General features: G+C 45.9%; 1 protein-coding gene across 2 annotated transcripts in view; it reads right to left on the bottom strand.

The window, feature by feature from the left end:
- PSAP (prosaposin) overlaps positions 1-15,061 on the bottom strand; it is a 29,069-nt gene that overhangs the window by 6,200 nt on the left and 7,808 nt on the right. For both annotated transcript variants that reach the window (XM_012723726.1, XM_012723727.1), the window contains exons 2-7: positions 5,562-5,695; positions 5,216-5,290; positions 4,262-4,387; positions 3,454-3,654; positions 2,905-3,048; positions 1,724-1,780 (exon numbers count right to left, since the gene is read on the bottom strand). In XM_012723726.1, coding sequence (XP_012579180.1) covers positions 1,724-1,780; positions 2,905-3,048; positions 3,454-3,654; positions 4,262-4,387; positions 5,216-5,290; positions 5,562-5,695 — 737 coding nt within the window. The remainder of the gene's footprint in view (positions 1-1,723; positions 1,781-2,904; positions 3,049-3,453; positions 3,655-4,261; positions 4,388-5,215; positions 5,291-5,561; positions 5,696-15,061) is intronic.

The raw sequence follows: 15,061 nt of genomic DNA, 5'->3' as shown, positions 1-15,061 counted from the left end.
TTACGTATCAACAACCTACCTTGTTCATACAACTGGAGCATAAGGGGGCCCTGGAAGCTATTCTCGCCCTCTAGGAACAGACACACCGTCCAGCTTGTGTGCACACCATCCCCACCCTCACCATTCATGCTAAAGTCTGCGCAGCAGGTACCCAGAGACCACCAAGCTATGAAGAGCAGCCCCTCCTCAGAGCCTTCCCCCACATCTGCAAGGCCTTCCCCTCAGCTTAGTGATAAGCAGCAAAACGAAGATGACACGGGCACCCAAATATGGGGTACCAGAGGGGTGAGGGATCCCAAAGCACACTCTCCACTGCCCAGGCCTCCTGGTAGTCTTCCCCAGATGTTTAAATCCCACCCCGGAAAGACAATTTGACATGTCAAAAGTCTTGGACTCCAACTCAGCAAGCCCAGCCTCAGTCCTCTGTACTGAGGGAAATACAGGGGTGTGTATGTATATCTATTTGGCTGTAAGGGTATTCACCAGGCCTATAGCAAGGGCAAACAGAAAACACCCTAAACAGCCAGCCCTAGGGGATTGGTTACATTAATTATGTTCTAGCCACACAGTGAATATTAAGGGACGACTTAAAAAGCATTTGTACAAGAATATTTAGGTGACTAATACATTTCTGGAACAAAAGTATGTACTATGAAGTTTGAAGTACTATATAAAATATGATCCCACTTATATTTTTAAAACCCCAGTGAATTTAAGTATCTTTTTTTTTTAAATGTCTATGCAACGTAATTTCTAACGTGAAAGGAGTATTATTTAGCTATAAGCAAGCATTGAACTAACTCAAGTAACATCAAAGGCTTGTCTGTTAGTTATTTCCTACTCCAGGTTAAGTTTTTAAAAGCTGCCTTTGAACTGGTTTTAGGACAAGGAAGAATATGATCCCAAACATAAAGCTCTCTTGGACCTGAATGAATTCCTCAAGTGGTTACAGCAGAGTCAATCTTTCAAGTTTTGAGGCCACATGGTCTCGGCCAACTCTGCAGACCTAAACAGGTGGTGGGCCATAGTTGCTGGCAGAGACCTCCCAAGGACCACAGTCAATATGTGTAATCAGAAAGTCACTGTGACAGAGAAAGGTGCCACCCACCCCTCAAGCCCTACACGTCAGATCAGGTCAGTGTGTCCCCAGTGGGGCGAAGCCTGCAGACCACCCTGCGCCCTGGTTCCCTTCCCATGCTCCCTGTTTTCTACTCTTAATAATGAAGGAATGCTCCCAACATCTGGGTGCATCAGAAGCAAATGCAGGAGCAACTAAGCAGCAGCTACAGCTAACACCACTGCAGAACACAGGCGCAATTCTGGGAGGCAACATTCTTCTCCTCAGAAGGGTGCAACACAGCAATCATTAGGCCTGGCCTAGCTAGAGAGCAAGGTGACCTCCACAGGGTGAAAGCTGGGTACTAGGAATCTGATGTCCCGGTCACATATGCACAGGCAAACAAATGGCCAGAAGCCACCAAGGCAGTCCAGGGGTCAAGCTGCTCCAGCCTTTCCCCTGGCCGGGATGGCAGGAGAAACCATGGGGGCTGTCGTGAAAAGTCTGCTAGCCAGAGAGAGCTCATGCTGGCCCAGTCCAGGAAATTCAATACTGGATGGTAAGGGGGTAGGGGCAGGGGCCACAAACTATGTAATTCACAAAGTTCCTGGAATCCAGGAAGTTCGAAACAAAGAAAAATGCTAACAAGCATCTCTTGTCACCTACCATATGCATCATCATCTGGACAGCAATTTGAGAATACTGGTTGATATAGTTCTTGCACTAGGAAAAGAGAAACAGACCATGAATGACACTGATTACTGCAGAAACACCAGCATTTCCAAAAATGTCAACAGTGATCATCTAGTTTCCAAGAGAAGAGTCTTCTAAGTGTCTTCTCAGAGCAAGTTTTTAATAAGATTTAAAAAGGCGATTTGGTTATTTTATACCATACAGGAAAACTTATATGCAGAAAGCAATATCTGACCCCCCCCCCCAAAAAAAAAAGATATTTTCCAAAGGTCCTGAAAGATGACATCCTTCTATCTCCTCTGATGGCAAACTAGAGTGACTACAAGACACACTCCCCAGGAAACCAAAATTACTTTCATGAAATACAAACTTGGTTTTACAAATCAACCTCATGAATGTGGCTAATGTGAATAGGGCCAAGAAATGAAACTCCTAAGGGGTTAACAAAATGAGTTTTTGAGCCTGCAGATCTAACATTCACCAAGGCACAGAAAGGAGATTCCCAGGTGAATCTCCTGCAAGCCAGTTTGAGTGGTTTCCCATGCATGACCTCTGACTTACATTATGAATATGCAACAGCCAGGCTTTCAAAAACAGGGTGTTTCTTATAAACATGGTAACTGGGAGGGGAAAAGCCTTCACAAAAGTAGTCTCCTTTCACAACCTCACCCAAAGAGTTGTTTTTGTTTAAGATTTATTTATGTATATAAGAACTGGGGTGCAGGCCAGAGATGCAAGGGTAAGAGAATTCACCAGAGACAAAGTGGGGGATCAGAACAGGCAGATCTATTGAAATAAACTACTGAGGGGAGCAGTGGGTGAGACAGGAGAGGTCTGCTGTGCCTTGGGGATCACCTCCCTGGCCAGGATTGAATTCATGTCACAGTGGCTAGCGACAGCTTGACAATAGTGAGACTTTTACCCCTGTGCCACAGGGAGGCCCTTGCCCAAAGAGTTTTATAGCATATTTGAATTCACTTCACCAAGAAAATATTAAGTACCCACCACCTAATCTCAGCTGCCTTCTGGAAAAAGAGTTAAACCATACCTTCTTCAAAGCACTTAGACTGAACTTAAAATGCTTCCCCAACTCCTGTCTACCCTGTCCAGTTCCCTGGCTCAGAACATCCTTCAGTGCATATGATAAGGCTCACCATGTCAGCCATGCCAGGCCCCAAGTGGTCACACTGCTCCTTGACATGCTCCACAAAGGCCTCAACAAAGGTGGAGTTGGTCCTCACAGCATTCTGGATGTCGGTCACCATCTGAACGCAGTCCTGGCAAACATCCGCACCAACCTGCAGCGACAGAACAATGGGGCTGTGACCACTGTGCTCCCACAGTACCTGAGGCGTTCTCTGCAGCACTATCTTCATGCTCACAGCTACAGCGGTCACACCTTACTCAACAGTTCCTAATGAATTTTTATGGACTCTTAATAACGCATTTCAAATCAAATGGTCATTTATTTTAGTAAAAATTAATAGGAAGTGGGAGGGGTAGAGGAGGAGATTTTTGCTTAAATATCTCAGATTCTCCAGATCTTCCATGCAACCACCACTTAAAGGCTGGCTGGCTCGTGTGACTGCTGAGTCAACTAAAGTTGACACCCACAGTTCCAGGACCCCTCGTACACACTGCCCCTTCCATATATCATCTCTAATGCACATGGGGCCCCTCAGTGGGCAGGCCCACTGCCTTACCTTGTGTTGGGGCTTGCTGTGGGGTTCATTCTGGGGGTAGAGGAGGAGGGGGATGTTGGCAATGAAGGGAGGTAGCATCTCAGGTATGTTCATTTCCTGGATCTTATTGGACTCGAGCTGTTTCTGGTGATTGAGCTCTGCCAGGTGCTTCTGAAGAGACTCGCAGAGACTGAGGGCGCTGCAAACCTCCTCCGGACGGCTCTGGTGGGGAACATACCCAGCTGGAACCGGGGAGCCCTCTCCCCCCAAGGAAGACAAAGCAGGCCACTCGGTGCCTCTGAAGCAGGCCCTTTCCTTGACTCTGACTCTGGGCATGGCGCGTGCCCACCTGACAGACGCTGCAGGCTGAAACACTCAACTTGCTCTCGCATCTCCATTTTGTCCAGTGGCTCCAGCTATCCTAGGAGTTTGGGCCAGAAACCCAGAAGCAATGTCCTCTGCACCAACAAGTTCATTCCCTTCATCCGCTGCCAGAGCTCCCCCCACCCACCCACCACCACCAGTCCCAATCCCTGAATAAGGCAGGTACTATCACCATGTCACCCCTCGGCCTGAAATCCTCCAGTGCCTCCTGCTGTGCCTGCCATTCTGGCGCCTCAAAGGCCCTGCACGATGTCACCCTGCCTTCCTCACCAGAACCTTGGTCCTGCTCTTGGGACCCCTGCCCCAGGGTTCCTTCTCACTTGTTTTTTTTTAAGCTGTTCTTCTTCCTCAGGATCTTTTCCAAATTCCACAAAGTTGACCCCCTACGGCCCTCCCCTGGGTCCCAGGAGCGCGCTGAAGGAAGAGCCTGCTTCCCATCGTGTACCATTTCTCCTTTAATCATGTCCAAGATGACTGGGAGGTAGGCGTCCACGATCTCCTTGCACTTGGCAGACAGCTCTGGCTTAGAAAGCCAGTCACAGGTCTTCTCCAAGTTCATGAGGATCTCTTGCTAGAGAGGACAGAGGCAAAGTTCAGATCAAGATGAACAACTTCTTCCCACAATGGCTGAAAAGGAAGAGACCCCCTACCCTGCCCAGAAAACTGAAGGTTGGAAAACAGCAGCCCTCAGGGGGGACATTGCCAGTGGGCTAGTGGGGAGCCATGGCTACCGGGCCCAGGGCAAAAAGTAGGCACAAGTTTTACTCAAAATGAAGAGCCTTTCACATGCAGTGTCATCGGCCCAGAGAATTCCAAGCAGAGATGAGCAAAACAAACCTAGAATTCACAGCATGCAAAAGAAAATCCCAGTCAACTCTAGGCATGTAACACACAGTCCTGAGGTCTGCAAGCCAGAACCCACAGCCTGTGGCTAAGATTGGCTTTTACAGGTTTTTTAAGATTTTACTTATTAATTTTTGTGTCGAACTGGGATGCAGGCCAGAGGCATGGGGGGGGGGGCAGGAGTTACCAGAGACAGACTGAGAGCATAATAGGCAGATCTACTGAAATACAATGAGGGGAGCAGCAGACAAGACAGGAGAGGTCTGCTGCACCACGTGGGAAGTTCCCTAGCTGGGTCAAACTCAGGCCTTGGCGGTGGTACTTCATGGTGGCAGTGCTGAGCCCCAACCCCTAGGCTACCATGGAGGCCCTAAGAATGGCCTTTACATTTTTAGAGGATGGAGGTGGGAGGGCAAGGACTGACTGAAAACAGCATGCTAACCAGAAGGCCTAAATGATTTCTGATGTGGGTTCAGACCATTCCTCATGGAACCCACCACCCCAAGTGACAGCTCTTTAAGGAAGGGCGTGGCCACGCACACCTGTAACAGCTCACCTCAGTATCATTGTTCTTCAGCAAGTCTGCTGCTTCAGTGATGACTCGTTTGCATATGTCACAGGGAAGAGATTTCTGAGAGGAAAGAGCACAAGGGAGAGAGATCCATATTTGCATGGCATAACGCACTGCGCAAAACAGAAAACCCTGTGGCCTTTCCACTACTTTGTCTTAACCAGACAAATGGACCCCAGCCCATGAGAGCAAAGGAAAAGAGCAGGTGTGCAGAACCAGAAGGTCCCACTTCCCTCAGGTCACCGTGAGGAGCAAACAAACGAGTGAAGAGAAAGTGCTCTGGAACTGGAGCAGTGTGGACCGAGGCGCCGGGCAGCACTAGGGCACTCACCACCACGGGCTTGCTCCAGACCATCTGCAGGCAGTGCTTCACGGCCCCACAGTCAGCCGCTGCCTGCACATCCCGGCACCACACCGCGGAGCCTCCGGAGCATTGTTTCAGACTGTGAACAGGGCCGCCTACAGCTACGAAGAAGACCAGTGTGAGCAGCCCCTTTCCCAGCACACCAGGTCCCCCTCACTAATACCTGGAGCCAAGGGCCAGTCCGGGCATCTTCAATGGACTGGCTACCTTGTCCCTCCTGCAGCTGTACAAAAACAAACCACAGCGGGCCTGGTCCAGAGCTGCCCTGACATCTAAGTCACGAGCTACGGGGACTAATGCACCAAGCGCACTTGTTATCTCATTCCTTTTAAACTATAGCAGGCATATGTTTTTTTAATCTTTACAACCTGAAAAAACTTCCACAAAGTGATGAAATAAGTCAGAGGAAATACAACTGACAGATTTACATACAGGAAATTTTAACATATGGAGAATGACAGTTTTTCTTTAATCTGAAGGTTAAAAACCAACATTCATCCTTTTACAACATAGATTAATGATTCTTAATATTCAAATGGAAAGCCCTTTTATAAAAAAAAAAAATCTGTGTTGAGTTTTGTCACATAGACTAGGCTACCAGCAAACGCAGGACCACACCATCCGCTCTGCCGGCACAGGAGCGTGCCCAGGCAGAGCCAGACGGGCAGCACTTCACCTCTGTGCGAGTGCAGAGACGGTCTGGGCAGACACACAGAAATGGGCCTGGGAGGAGCGAGCCAAAGGCTGACTGCTGTGGGACAAGAGAAAGGCAGGACGTTGCCTTATTTTGATATGTAAGTGAACCAAGGACAAAAAACATGAACCTTAACATCCAGTAGTGACAGGGTTGTATTAATAGTTAAATATAAGTAGTTCAGACGCATTTTTACAAGGCTAACAGCAAAGTGAGTGAGAAAATTACCCAAAACAAATGGTATAAATAAAAAAATCCCCTTTCAGGAAGTAAATCCACTTCTAGAAAGCCAGTCTACAGAAATGCAGCAATTTAAGAGAAAATATGATATGCACCATATACAGACTTTTTAATACTAAAAAATAGGTATAAACTGAGCCATCGAATATATATAGAAAAGCCAGTGATATTTTAACAAAACTATTCTGCAGCTTTGAAATTTACCATAAAGATGATATATATCAAATAAAAATTCAAGACTACTATATTGCACAAGGTTAATATAATTTTTTTCAAAAAAATAAAGTACAGTGGTTCACTAATTTGTATTTTTTCATGCCCAGTATGTTTTGTGTGTATAACTTAAGTCTACATCTCTTGAAACAGCTCTATGGTTTCCTTGATTTGGGAACTATAAAATGGGGGTAAAACCTTCAGCTTCAAACCTCACCTTTAACCCAATGATTCTATTAGGAAACAACAAATTATGCCAGATTACCCAAGGGTGACTCCAGCAGATACAACAGTGGGGCTGAACCAACTCCACTGTGAATAGGTAACGTCTGCCCAGGTCTGAGATTAGGCAGCCCCACAGAGATCTAAGAAATGACATGCTGCATGTTACTTAAACTTGTAAATCAAAGAAAATATCAATAGTAAACCCAGAGACAACGCACAGCGCAACACTTCAGACAAGTCATGCACACAGACCGTAGTGGCCCACACGGGAAGCATACAGTGTGTGGCACGTGCAGATCACAGGCGGTGTAGTTCCACAAACTGTTCACACAGGCAAAAAGCCCAATCAAAAGACCTGCCCCTTCCAGACACTAGCAGATACATTACTAAGCTGCTGCTTATATCCCAGCCTTCTCTGTCCCTTGCGAGAGAACATCACAACTATAACCAGTTCACAAACCAAACTAAACAATCCACATTTCAAAAACTTGGTTTCGATGGATTGTGGTTTCCACAGGAAACCAAGCTTACGATTCAAAACAACCTACATTCCCCAGGTGGCTCATACAAGTTTCATTAACCCATAAAGTAGCCAAGCGAGGCTCCCACCAGCCCTCATCTATAGGTCTGGGGAAGTGGAGGGGGCAAAAAGGGTTCAGGGAAGTGTAGAGGGTTACAGACCTCACAGCTTCCACCAGCACTCCTATGTTCCTCCAGGGCACTGGGCACCCACCACCCTAACCTGCTTGGTTCTACCTGCAAGTCGAGAGCCAGAAATGAAGAAGCTATAAAATGAGTCTTAGGCAAAGGGAAGCCAGCAAGAGAGTGGACATTAGCGGACCGGAGTCAGCATTCAGAGAAAAGCAGGGCCAGTAAACAATCCTCTCCATGCAAGGACTGACCATTCTTAAAATAATCGTGTAGAATTTCTATGCAGGGAACTTCTCCCACTATCTCTGCCAAGAGCTAACTACAACAAGCTGAGTCTATCAGGCTTCATCTGCGTCAACACAGGACCAAGAGCAAGAGTATTTTGTAACTTGTGTACTTCTGATGGGAAGTTGAAACTGATCCCTTGCAATAATGTCTCCTTTGGCCAGGCTACTGTGAACTAAAAATAATCTTGGGTAGCCCTTGTATCTGAGATTGCTAACACAAACCCAAGGTCAGCTCCCAACCCCAATATACTGCTCATCAATAGCCTAATAAATGGTAGCAACCCCCCACCTCAGAACAAGAGGCAAAAAGCCAAGTTTGGTGGACAATCAATGTCATTATTAAGTCACCAAAGTTCAGCCTAACAGATCTGTAACAAGGTGATCCCCAGGAAAAGGGGAGGTTCTAGGGTCCCTGCCATACCCAAGGGAGGTAGAGCTGAGCAGGGAGGAGAGGAATCCAAAGACCGAAGAAGGAAGCAGAATGAAAAGCCAGAAGACCTGAGGGACACACACTGGGCAGAGACATGTGAACTTCTTCGAAGCGGCTCCTGTTTCTAGCCCTGGACTGAGTGAAACAGATGTGGATGAGAGACCCATGGGGAGGCTAACAAGGGCAGATTTCATCTTGATGTTGATTTTGCTCTTTTCCTCTCAGACTTGTCTGGCCTTCTGACCCTTTAATGTGGTACTTTAGCCTTGTGGCGGGCTTTCAGGCCTTGCTTTGGGCCAATCCCTTTTGGATGGACTTTTACCCACGAGGGGATGGGTGACTTTGGGTGTTTGATTTAGAAACTATATTGTCTTTTCTGTATCGCACACTAATTGTATTAAAGTTCATTCCCATTAAAGGTCTTGTATGTTTTTATTGTCTTGATGCGGCGGATGGCAGAATCTACTTAGAGCAGGCAGGTTTGGGGGTTCAGGGGTGCCTCTCTCCCTGCCCTGTAACAGATTTAAAGGACACTGAGAGAACACTGAAGTCAGCTTCTAGGAATCCAATTCTTAGTAAGACCTCCCCTACTACCTCCAATCTAAACTAAAAATGTATAAAGGCACGTATTATAAATAAAGCCAGCCTGCGTACGTACACACTGCTATTACCTAAGATAAGCCAATTTCTATTAACAGAAACAACTGCATGTCTCGGGGATCACTAAGTCGAGGTTGAAACACAAGCCTGAATGATGCCAATGGGCTAGCTGCTGAGAAGCTCCAGTGATTACTTCAGAACTCACCGCCTCGGGAGGGTAGAATGTGTTTGGGAAATCCTCTATTTGGGAGGTTCTCGGGCACCACAACACCTGCACAGGGACCTGAGCTGTGGGTTTAATGACACAAAGGGAAGGGTTGCCTTCTCACGAGTGGGAAAACTGGGATGAAAGCACCACTACCCACTCCACCCGGCCAAGCACAGTGCCCCCAGGCAGGACACCCACGAGGCAGACATGAGAACTCTGACCCACAGCTGGAGGGCCAGACCCGAGTAACGGGGATGTGTCCACAGACATTTTAGAAAACCACACGACCAATACAGCAAAGACCATGACAAACCACCTGATGGAGCTAGAGATGCATTCTTGAAAATTAAATTTGAACTGGCCCTTGACTGGCTAAGTACAGAGGTTTGAGGTTTGAATTCCTGAACATCCAAAGAGCAGTTTTCTTTGTCAAAGGGGCAAAACCCCCTTTGCTTTTTCAGCAGCAGTGCACAAAAGGGAGTGGGAAGTGACAGGCTGCAAACCTCCGGCATCTGGAAACCTCACCTGCCACACTCGCTGTTCCAGTGGGGTTCTGCCCGTGTGCGGGACCAGTATAGCAACCCAGGCATGATGAGCCAAAGGAGTAGAAGGGAAGCAGGAGAGGCACCAGGCACCTACACTGGGAAGTTCACTCCCCAAAAGGCCATACAAGAAATGGTGGCAGCACCGGATAAGAAAGGGGCTACAACAAAGATTCCAAATAACTGCATAGCTAGGAAAATGAAACTCACGAGTTACATTTAAAGGTGAAGTCTTTCAGGCTATAAGAAAACAAAACAACAAGAACCAGCAGCACAGCCAGCCTGGCGGTCAGAGCCAACTGCCTGAGCCGGCGTGAAGCGAGGGAGTGGACTGCGGGCACAGGCCACAGGAAACCACACACCTGTGCACGTAACTGCCCAGGACGCGTCACGCAGAGGGGAACAGAGCTGGCCAGACAGCTGAGGGCACAGGGCCATTCTGAGTCCCACAAAGACCAGCGAGTTCAGCTGGGAGAGAGAATGATTTCCCAAGTGGAGGACACCTCCACCTGGCGCCCCAGAACTAGGGGTGGAGGGGAGGGAAGCTGGCCATAGCTCCGGAACAGGAGTACATTTAACATCCAAGGGTCAGAAAAAACAGAGTGACCTCCCAAGCAAAATCAAAATGTCCAGCCTAAAAGGAATTCTGTGTGAGGAGGATCCCAGCAAACACCATTTTTAGTATTTACTTATAATCAACATATAAAAATTACCTAAACCACTTTCTAATGAGTTATTTCTTAAAACTTGTTCCCAGCAAAGCTTTCATCTCTATTCTCATCCTCCCACAAACTCCCCAAATACCAACTTCCTTCTCTGAGGCAATAAACTGAACTCTAAGAAAGTTCTTAGAACGTTTGCCTAACCACCTGGAGAGCTCTGATTAAATCTGTCATGTTAAGAAATTAATCAGTCAACTCCAGTATTATACTTCTTAGTTCAAGGGCCTGGCATTTGCACCCACAAAGACAAAATGCTACTAAGGCTAAAAATTAGAGCAATTCTCACATATACTATCAACCAAAACCCTATGGGCAAATTTCATTCTAAGGAAAGACAGATGATACATTCCCTTCCTACTCCCGAAACCTAGCAACAAGCAGGTGCATCCCCAGGTCACTTTATCAAAAACAGGTTGTGATGGAATTTTACTGCACTAAGAACAGCTGCCTTGAGCTGAACTGGACATGGTCTTTGTGGCTGTCTAGACCAAAAAACTTCAGTGAGCCTGGTAGGCAGGAAGAGTTCTCTAGGAATATTTTCAGTGCTCTTACCATGACTTCAGAACTAAGCCTGGAACTTAGAGTAAAACTTCTAAGGCAATTTATCTGCCATTTACCTTACATGCTTTCTGAACATGGCATACTGTCATGTATTGCTAAACAACTGTTCAGTGGTCAAAGGCACAAAGCCCACACGTCAGGCGGGCCCATCTAGTAACAGGTTTGTTGAATGACACGCTGATACTCACAAACAAAATCACCTGACAGACTTCTAGAACACAGCCCCACCATTAAGAGACACATGACTGCAATGAGGAAAAAAACACACCCTACTTCTAGGTGTTTCTAGGTCCAGTCCAAAAGACCAAACAAATTGTCCTGAGCTTGTTTTTTGCGTATAAAATGAAGAGGAAGTCACTGCTTCACTGAATTATTATTGTGGGGCTCAACTTTCCATGAAGACTTCACCATCATTTCTCCCCTACCAGGGTGGCTTTGAAATAACACAGTCAGGGGTTCAGATCATACTTCCAGTTACGTAACTCCATAACCCTGAGACTTTAGTCCTCCGGTATACAAGATGACCCCACTATCAGCAATCACTTCTAGGAGTTTGTAAAATTAACCAATATTTATACAACATAGTATATTGTGAAAACATAAAATGTGCCAAAAGCTTCAGGAATCCAATGTGCCCATCATCATCATCTGCAGCAACACTAGGACTTTTCTCTGATCATTATCATGCTACAAAGAGCTGAAACAACTCTTCTATTTGTTTATGCGACATTTAATCAAGTCTAAGTAACTGGAAACTCAAGGAGCTTGAGAAGCTGTATCAGGACATCTTCAGAAGCTGTTGGAGAGTGTTCACTCTCCAAGGAGAGTGAAACACAGGCCACACTGTCATGAGCCCAGAGGTGAAATACTACAAGTAAAATGCTTTCAGTGATTCATGAAAATGGAGCTACAAGCTGGTTTTCCTCCAAGCCTAACAGCTGTCACTGTTCAGGAACCCACCTTTTAGAGCCCCCTCCTTTTCTGGGAGGGCAAGCAAGGAACACAATTACTTACTGCTTAGGGGTAGACAGACCTAAGGTCCTGCTCTGCTATTTACTACAGCCAAAACTTGGACAACTTATGGATGCCACAGTAACCCAGAATATGAGTGCCTCTTTTCTCAGAAATTCTGTGACGGTAACAAGAAGATAGAGAAAGCACAAAGTGGTACCTACAAAGCTTAGGTAATTGTACAGGTAATTGTTAATGGTGGGCTTGAGGAGGACAGTCAAGGAGAGACATTCCTATTCTAACTTTTTATCTTGGTATAATTGTTTCTCAAGTTTCCTGTAAATCAGAAAAAAGGTAAACCTCACAGCCTGCTTTAGTGAACAACTGTTGCCCAAAGAGACAGAGACCACAAGTTCCCCTCTGTATCCATGCTCCCCTTCTTTCGTAGAAAACAGAACTACAGATCTTTAGCTATACAAGTAGTGGTCACAACCAAAGACTATTTTCCAGGCTCCCTCATAACCGAGTCTGGCCATGAGACTATATTCTGACTTAAGCGATATTAGCAGAGATCATCATACCTACAAAGATAAGCATGATGCTAAGAATTAGCAGCTATGAAAGATCATGGAGAAAAAGGCTAGATCTCAAGGGTGCAGAACGTAAGTTAGGAGCCTTGGTCTGAATTCTGGAAGTAGGACAAGCACACCTGCCTTCCACTGCATGGCTCTGAACTTCCTGTGACAGAAACAGTTCTAGCACACTGAAGTCACTACTCTCATTCTCTGTAGTGTGTAGTCAAACTTAACTACCAGCTTCATCGACCTTATTCACCAGAATACGCTCCAAGTGAGGACTCTTTAATAAGGCATACCTCTACTGACATTTAAAAGTCCATGGATACAATATAATCACAAAAGATTTTCAAAAACGACTTTACAACGTAGGGAATAAGGCTTCCTAGAAAGCTATGTTTTCTGATTTGCTAAAACAACCAGTCTTGCTTATATTTTAACCATACAACATGGTTTCCCTTTTCAAAATTTTAGGTAGCATACACCAAACATTATTTAAGTATTGCCAGCTCCTCTCCCCCCACCAAAAAAAGAACAAAGAAAATGCAATCAGCCTCCCCACGCATACATTCCAGTGCATCTGCTGTCTGAATAATGCATCGTCATGACAACGGGCAGGTTGCTAGGAAACCAAGAACTAATAACCCCAGGGGGGACAGCATCTACCTCAGGTCCCCTGCACTGAGACATATATACAATGACTTAGATCCCTAACAGCAGGAGATGCTTTGGGAAAACATTCTGCAAAGCAAAATAAAAACACTGTGTACTTCATCATTTGGGATACAATACACCTTAACCTGGAAAACAGTGTTCAAATATTTCTCTTATCATAAAAGAAATCTGTGACAATGATACTTTTAAGCCAGGAGTCACCTCTAACCTGGAGAAAATGTTACTTTTATTATTTAAAACAAAGGTTCTTTCTTTCCTGCTCTCCCCTTCCACAGTAGCCTTTCTTTTTTATTTTCCTCACAAACCAGATCAATCTAAGACAATCTACAAGGAGAAGGTGATCAAATCCTCAGGTAAATTATCTTGTACAATAATACCTGAAACACAGCCAGAATGCCCCCTTCTTAGATTGTAGGAGTGAGGCAACATGCACTAACCGTTTTTGAGAAAAGACATTCCTAACTAGTTCATTCAAAAGCATGCCAGTCCAATGTAAACTGCCAGCAAGCCTCTTCCTCCAAAGTGTCAGCCTTTTTTTTAGGTGATCAGAGATGAACTTTAATCACCTTAAAAAGACTAAGCCACAACTGGACCATGAAAAAGTGAGTCAATGGCAAGACTGCTTGTCCTGTCATTTAAAAAAGGGGAGGCTGGGTCAGAGGCACATCTGCACAATTCTAGAATCGCAGATTCAATTCAGCAATACAAGGTATTACAGAGGCATCAACTCATCTGTCAGAAGCAAGCTCAGAGTTCATCTTTCCCTGCTATTCTGGGGTGGTCTCTGTACACTTGCAGAAGACAATAATATGCTAAAATAAAGATGTCAATGCAAGCGCCATGTATACTTATATTCTGTACACAGGTCTGGACTTGTTCACATTGACTGCTAATAACTAAAAAGTCTTAGATACATGTAAGTGATGGAGGAAGGAAAGCGGGGGTGGGGGGGAATTACAGACTGAGTAACACAAAGGGGACAGGTAGAAGGGGCTAGTGCAGCGATTGATACAGCCCTAAATCAAGGTCCTCAGGCACCAAAGCCCGGCTAGGCCTGGCACCCAGGTGAAGACAAGACTGGAGATGAAGCTCACACTAGGGAACCTCCGGTCCTCTCAGATTCTATTCAAAGTCAACCAACCTAGGCCCAGAAGGAGTGAGCCCTCCCAAAGAGAAGCTCTCTATATCGGGACAGTCTCCCCACCAGCACCGGGCAGCCACTCCTCTCTGCCCACCTGTGCCTATGCAGGTGCTTCTTTCCACCTGCTCCCTCCCTCCACAGGGCAGAAGCCTCCTGCCTGCCTGTGACCTGCACCATGGCGTGGAGGCCGCTCTCCTAAGACTGCCTGCCTGCAACCATGCAGGTCTCTCCCTCTGCAAACCTGTCCCTTCCAGGGCGGCTCTTCCTGCCCACTTGCACCTATGCAAGTGTCCTTTCCTCTCCTGTCTCTTTTTAATAAACTTACTCTTTAAATATAATTGAGACTCTATCTCATGAAGAATCTCACCATGAGCCGCTGAAAAGGGAGCTCTGGTGAAACCTTTCCCAGAGTGAACCCAAGGTCCCCAAAACGACATCATAAATATGTCTACTACAAATGTAACTTTTGACTTATTTTGGGTAATACTTAGTAGAAATATACTGCCTTTATTTGAAATAATTTAAAATCTAAAATTCAGAGCACAGCATGACTTAAAAGGAGGGCATTAGAATGCTCCCAACATTCTGATATAGTTGCCCTCACCCTAGAAGGTTGCTGCGGTGATTAAATCAGTGAGCAGAAAGTGCTTAGAACAGGTCTGGGAGACGAACTGTTAAGTGTCGGCCATTACCGGTCCTATAGACTCAGGTGGTCCTATAGACTCAGGTGGTCCTATAGACTCAGGTGGTCC

The sequence above is a fragment of the Condylura cristata genome, unplaced genomic scaffold (assembly GCF_000260355.1).
Source record: "Condylura cristata isolate star-nosed mole 26May11 unplaced genomic scaffold, ConCri1.0 scaffold00011, whole genome shotgun sequence".
Lineage (NCBI taxonomy): Eukaryota > Metazoa > Chordata > Mammalia > Eulipotyphla > Talpidae > Condylura > Condylura cristata.
The sequence above is the reverse complement of the archived record's forward strand: the minus strand, read 5'-3'. Positions and strand labels throughout refer to the sequence as shown.